Source organism: Candoia aspera, chromosome 4 (genome assembly GCF_035149785.1).
Source record: "Candoia aspera isolate rCanAsp1 chromosome 4, rCanAsp1.hap2, whole genome shotgun sequence".
In the NCBI taxonomy this organism is placed as follows: Eukaryota; Metazoa; Chordata; class Lepidosauria; order Squamata; family Boidae; genus Candoia; species Candoia aspera.
The window spans coordinates 114,668,918-114,676,166 of NC_086156.1; the positions used below are offsets into that span (position 1 = coordinate 114,668,918).

Below are 7,249 nucleotides of genomic sequence, written 5' to 3' on the forward strand. Positions count from 1 at the left end.
CTTCTTATTAGCTGCTCCTTGATATTCAGTTCCGGTTTCAACATAACAATGTAGCATTTAGGGAAAAAGATAGATCCCAGCACTGGAAGCTACTATGGAGAAGATCTCCACAGCCACAAAGGCTTTTCCTTTTGAGCTCAATCTTACTCATACTATTTGAATATAGTAAAAAATAGTAAAACAAGAAAATCCTTTGATGCAGTTTTCCTCAACTCCAAGAAGTGTGGACTTGATCTGTCAGAATTCCCCAACCACCATGGATATGGTTGTGGATTCTGGCAGTTCCCAAACTTGGAACTCGCTCATGCTGAGAAACACTGCTTTAATTCTTTCTTCTTATTAGGTGCTCCTTGATATTCAGCTCAGGTCTCAACATAATGATGTAGCATTTAGGGAAAAAGATACATCCCAGTAATCCAGTACTGGAAGCTAAGATGGAGAAGATCTCCACAGCCACCAAGGCTTTTCCTCTTGAGCTCAGGTAAGTTGGAACAAACAGCACCCAGACACTGCAGAACACCAGCATGCTAAAGGTAATGAATTTGGCTTCATTGAAGCTGTCTGGTAATCTGCGAGCACAGAAGGCCACAAAGAAACTGGCAAGGGCCAGCAGGCCCATGTAGCCCAGGACACAGGAGAACATGACTAGAGAGCCTTCATTGCATTCCTTGATGATGGTTTTGGTCATGGAATGCATGTCCAACTGTGGGAATGGGGGGAAAGATGCTAGCCAGATGGTACAAAGACCTTCTTGAATGAGAGAGCAGAAAAGAACCATAGAGGTTGCCATCCTTTTCCCCACCCACTTCTTCACGTTGGAGCCTGGCCTGGTAGCCATGAAAGCTACCACCACAGTGAGGGTTTTGGCCAAGATGCAAGAAACAGCCATGGAGAAGATGATGACAAACATTGGTTGTCGGAGAAGGCAGGTCACTTTGTTTGGTTGGCCAAGGAACAGGAGAGGACACAGGAAGCAGAAGAGGAGGGAGAAAAGGAGAGTGTAGGTGAGGTCCCGGTTGTTGGCTTTGACCAGAGGGGTATCTCTGTGCTTAAGAAATACTCCTAATACGAGAGCAGTGATCAAAGACAATGAAACAGAAATGGAGGCTAAAGTCAACCCTAGTGGTTCCTCATAAGAAAGATACATTACAATTTTGTGAATGCAGTCATCTTTTTCTTTGGTAGAATATTGATCTTCTGGACATTTGAAGCAATTTTCCATATCTTAAAGAGAAGAAAGAAAGAAAGAAAGAAAGAAAGAAAGAAAGAAAGAAAGAAAGAAAGAAAGAAAGAAAGAAAGAAAGAAAGAAATTTCTGTGTCAATTTGTATGTAGCACTCTGCCTCCCAAGCATAGATCTTGTAACATCAACCATCATGTATGTATATGTGCATGTGCATGTGAGAATCAGTTTGGCTTAGTGGTTAAGGCACCAGACTAGAAATCAGGAGACCCTGAGTTCTATTCCCACCTTAGGCTCAAAGTCAGCTGGGTGACCTTGGGCCAGTCACTCTCTCTCAGCTGTAGGAAGGAAGCAATGGCAAACCCCTTCTGAAATCTTGCCATGAAAAGTGCATAGACTTGTCCAGGCAGTCACCAGGAGTCTGTTGATGGTTAACTTTGCAAACCACTTCCATTCTGTTGCCAAAAATAACAAAATAATTGTGTCCATGCAATCATCACAAATGAACAGTTCAAAGAGACTTGACCTAGTCAAACAACCATACAATGAGTTTTGCTTTGAGCTTGAACCATCATTGCCCCTTTTTGGTCTGATAACCATGAAAGTGTGAATATGGTGTTGCAAGATCAGAATGGTTTCAAGAAGTAAGTACACATTTGAATCAAATACCCTAACATTTGAATGAATTCTTATATGAAGAATTTTGGAGGGGCAGGGCAGGGTGGTAAGAAACAGATCACTCTGGAGAAAACAGTGTGAACCCAGGGAAGAGTTAGAGCTCAGAGATCAGTCTTTCTTTGCTTGTTCATGAGCTGTTTCTTGACTGAGGAAATGAATCTCAGTTTGGGCAACAAGCTTCAGTTACTTGGTCATTAATAGAAAAACTATTTATAATTCATTCCTAAACTAGGCTGAATGATTTCTTTTGGACAATATAATTTCATGAACAGTATATCTGCAGTGGAGAAAGGGTTCAGCTGATGGCATAAGGGTCATGGTGTGAAAAGAGAAAACCTGCAACCTACACCCTTGGATGCCAAGTATGTAATTATGGCTTGTGCATGATCATGTCGCTGGTGTCGAGTCATCATTCTGCTATGAGTTCAGATTGGTACCAATACATCATATCATTTTAAAGTTTCTCTTCTCTGTTCTTTCTATTGTTCTCTCTGTTGATTTTTCTGTTGTTCTTCCTTTTTTCCTTTCTTCCTTTTATATTATATCCTAACAATGAAAAAAGATGCTTGAGGTGTATGTTATTGTGATTTCACAATGTGAAATCACAGCTGCCAGTTCTTTACTTAGTGTTATTATAGTTGGTTGCATAGTCAGCCATAGGTTTAAGCTGGATTTGGCATTTTTGTCTACTATCAAGTCCTTCCCAAGAACCTCACATAAATGATATTATTATTATTATTATTATTATCATTATTATTATTATTATTATTTTCGTTACAATGAAGGCGAAAATATCAACACTGAATTAAACTCATGGCACATGATTGATGTAAAGTGGATAGTGCTTGTTTAAAGGTTGCTCTTCTTTGATGCTACATAGTAATCAATGATGGCTTTGTCTTTATTCTATTACTAATTTCTTTTGAAGCAACTCCATGATGAATTATATTATATTAAACCTATCCTGATTTTAGGTAGAAATCTTAATATAAGCAGGTTATATTAAGCATTTTGAGTTTTCTGCTTGGGTCCTCTAAATTGAGATGTCATGTGCTACTAGTCCAGAAGGATAATTCCTGCAATAATGTTATTTATCCCTTCGTTTCCTGTTTTAGGAATGGGTACACAATCTTAAGAATTCGCTATAAAAATAGTAGCAAGGCAGAGACGCCAATTTAGCACTTCTGATTGGCTGCCTCATGTAACAGCTTAAGTTATTGTTGTAAGACTGGGAAACAAGGGCCTATTACAGTGGTGGATCCTGTACCTGTCTTGTTTGAAATCTCCCCATCCGGGCAGGGGACACAGTCATAGCAGCAAAATTTCTCTCCTTCCTTCTTTTCCTTTTGACTTCCAGGATGGCACCAGTCATTGCATGCTGACTGGGGAGAGACCTGACAATGAATAGGAAAGGAACTGGGGGGAGAAAAATGCTATATGTCTCTAAACAGCCTCCAAATATTTGAGCAAGTCACAAAAAGGCTATATACAAAAATCATAGTATTTTCAGAAATAGGCTTCAGCAGTTTGAAATCTAAATTGCTCATCATTCTTTGATACAGTGCTTCTACAGTCTAGGCTCTGAACCTAGAAGGTAATCATGGTGCATTATTTTTCATTTTCATCTAATCAAGGTCAAAATGTTCTTTGGAGAAGATCCTATGCAGGGCTGGTGGGTACTGGGGGATCAGGATGTCACCAGCAGCAGGAACATGGTGAGACTGACTCAGTGACAGCCTTTTGACACAGCTCTGTTAAGCTTTGGTAGTAAACATCATATGGTACTATCATTAGGGCAAGCAGCTTCTGGAGGCACTACTTGTTCCTACATTTGTCTAGTAAGCTAGGGAGAAAAGCTCAGGAAGGAAGTGGACAAAATATGACTCTTGCTCCTTTTTCCACAGCTTTTGAGAACTTTTACTAACTGAAGTACCTGGCTGGTTCTTAAAATTATAATAACAGAAAGGAAACAGATGCATTCATTTGTTCTTCTACAAGGGGATGAATGAAAGAAGGGCTGACAAAATCTGGAATTGGGGAGAGAGGGGGGGGTAGGATCAGTGAGGCAAGTGTTCTGGAAGACTTCTTCCTCAAGGTTCAAAAAGTTTGGCAATGCCCTGTGTGTTCAGTATCTCAGATTTGATCTGAAGTGGGATAAATATAATGAACCCTCCAGAGAAAGGAGGATCCTTTAAGGATGCAGAGATCCACACCTGATTGAAGACTCTGTGCCACATAATCAGATTCTCATGAATTGTGAATTCTTCTCCATGGGGCGCATATGGGTCTATCCATCCAATTTTCACTCTCTCAAAGGACCTGTTTGGAAAACTGACCATGTTCACAATGTCAAATCCACCTCTCCTTTCCTTTTGCTCATTGAAGGACACTGTGTCACCAGCCGAATTGTTGAAGGAAACCCTTTGAAGATATGGGTGGAGCTAGTGGACAGCCAAGAGAAAGAAAGAATATATCATTTAGAAAAACGAAAATGAAAGAAGTTAACAACAAGTTCAAGATTTCATTTCTCTGTGCAGTTATGGTGACATGATGCTACATCACTGATTCCAATGATTATTTTATATCAAGAAATATCATGACCTTGAACCTCAGAGAATTCCAACGAGCCTCAGGCTAGCTTCTCCTCTGTTCAACCCTGCATCTTGAGCCCATAATGGTTCAAAGCACTCAGGACTGACAAAAAGGCTTCTGAAGAGGAGTTTTAGATTTTTGAAAAGTGGAAACAAATATCAAATGTTTGTTAAAAAACATAATATTATTTATTCCCTACTTCATATACTTCTGGCTAAGAACAAATGTGCACTTTGCTATATTGTTACATTGTTAAGCCAGTAGGATCTTCATTTCTCTCTCTGTCTTCTCTTTCAGATCTCAGAGATAGCCTGATGTAGGAAATAACCACAGTGTTTAGCCTTGCAGAATGTATTTAAGACTCCAAAGCTTTGACATTATATACATTGATCAAGTACCTATGGGAAAAAAACAATTACGACTATTGATAAATCTGCAGCTACTGATTAAGTAAAGGAAAAAATCAATCAGCTCTTTGAAACAAAAACTATCTTCTTTTGATGCCATTACCAGCCAAGGTTGACGTTTGACAAGTTCAGCAGATTCGCCCCTCAAGATGGATTTCCGGAAGGACTGAGATGAGAACATGGCCTGCAAAGCATGTATTGCTGCATAAACACCATTATAGACACTGTAGCTGTGTCCAATGGTACGCATTTCAAATATGGGCCCAGGCAGATCTTCCAAACTTTCTTCCCCAGTACACAGTTTTTCGTCCTGCTTTATTGATATGTCTGGAGTTGGGAAAACACAGTCAAATGCTTGCTCCCAAAACTCCTTAAGGAAACCATCTTCTTGAGCCCAGGAAGGTTCTACCATCTGAAGAAATGCTTTGAATCCCTGAAGTTCTCTTGAGTGGACCATAAAGGCAATGGCTCCCTGGAATAAATCAAGATCCCAACCTCTCTGAAGTCCTGGGAGTATGAAATCAATCCCACTTGTCATTACCCACACCTTTCTGAATGAGTCTAATTCTTTATTTGTAGGGTCTTGCACAAATAAAATGCCTCTCAGCAGTGCAATGGTCAAAGATTCTCCATAAATGATAAATGTATTGGCTTTATGATCAGTTAAAGGCATATGGATATTTGATGCTGTATCAATAATCTTTTCCAAGTCATCCAAATGAAATGCATAAGGGATTTTTTCTGTGTAAGCTGTGCAGATTCCGTTCTGGGCAAGCAACGGTTCCAAGATCTGCAGGAAGTTCTCTCCATCATCATTATCTAAAGCCACAAGCCCTATCCAAGTCCACCCAAAATGTTCAAGCAACTGGATGATCCCAGAGTATTGGTAGGCTTCATTGGGGACCATGGAATGAAACAAAGGGGCTGGGCTGTAATGAGTCTTCTGAGGGACCAACGATCCATATGTGAGCTGAAGCAGAATGTACAAATGTATTAAGTAGTAGGATCTTTATCTCCATATGTCTAATTATTTTATTAATTCATTTTAAAGCAATTTGTACAGAGAGCTAAAGTCAAAGATTTCTTTGGGAAGGTTTTAAAAGTATCTTTAGTCAGCTCATATCCTTTAACCTGTTTGAATCACCAATGGTTTAATGTATATCAATTATATCAATTATATTTATATAAAATTATATAAAATTATATAACAATCTATAATTTCCACATATTGCAGACAAATTCCTACCTGTGGAGTCTTGTAGAGACCCAAGATGTCTGCCATGTGGAAGGAGGTATCAGAACCAAGTCCTCCAATGATGGCTATCAGGTTCCTCTGTCTGGCACATCTGTAGTTGGGATGAAGGCTAGGTGATTTGAAGAGCAGGTCTAGGGTGGTCCGATAGGTCATCCTTGCATCATAGTAGCTATCATAAATATGGAAACCCAGAGTCACATTAGGCAAGATCTGGGGGTCCTCATTGATCTCCTTCACAGCAAAGGCCAGGGCAAGGGCGTGCTGGTGGAATTTTGTTATCATGCTGCAAATAATGGTTCAATCTCTTTCATCCAGTCAGAGAAAAAAAATGCATTCATAATTCACAAAGTTTTTGTCAAAGTCAAAACCACCATTCCATTTTAGATTGCAAGGCTCCTCTCTGGTTTCTATTTTTCTAAAATGTATGATATGTCTTCAGCAAAAGATCGTTACCTTGTCGTGGTGCTGGAGCTTGAGCACCTCAATGATGCCATGAGCTAAACCGTGAAGGGCCACCCAAGACAGGAAGGTCATGACAGAGAGGTCAGACTAAATGCGATCCCTGGGGAAGGTAATGGCAACCCACCCCAGTATTCTTGCCATGAAAACTAAATGGATCAGTACAACCAGAGATATGTCGGTATACCATCGGAAGATGAGACCCCCAGGTCGGAAGATGGTCAAAATGCTACTGGGGAGGAACAGAGGATGAGCTCAACTAGCCCCAGACGTGATGACACAGCTAGCTCAAAGCCGAAAGGACGGCTAGCGGCCGACGGTGCTGGTGGTGAACGGCGAATCCGATGTTCTAAGGATCAACACACCATCGGAACCTGGAATGTAAGATCTATGAGCCAGGGCAAATTGGATGTGGTTATTGGTGAGATGTCAAGATTAAAGATAGACATTCTGGGCGTCAGTGAACTGAAATGGACTGGAATGGGCCACTTCACATCAAATGACCACCAGATCTACTACTGCGGACAAGAGGACCACAGAAGAAATGGAGTAGCCTTCATAATTAATACTAAAGTGGCTAAAGCAGTGCTTGGATACAATCCAAAAAACGACAGAATGATCTCAATTCGAATTCAGGGCAAGCCATCTAACATCACAGTGATCCAAATATACGCCC

The 7,249-nt window shown here is 40.3% G+C and overlaps 1 protein-coding gene across 1 annotated transcript; it reads right to left on the reverse strand.

Moving 5' to 3' along the window:
- Window positions 1-322: 322 nt before the first annotated feature.
- LOC134497226 (vomeronasal type-2 receptor 26-like) lies at window positions 323-6,396 on the reverse strand. The gene is made up of 5 exons (XM_063302898.1): window positions 6,106-6,396; window positions 4,963-5,829; window positions 4,074-4,301; window positions 3,128-3,254; window positions 323-1,224 (listed from the first exon to the last, which is right to left on the reverse strand). The coding sequence occupies exons 1-5, from the start codon at window positions 6,394-6,396 to the stop codon at window positions 323-325; spliced, it is 2,415 nt and encodes an 804-aa protein (XP_063158968.1).
- Window positions 6,397-7,249: the final 853 nt, after the last annotated feature.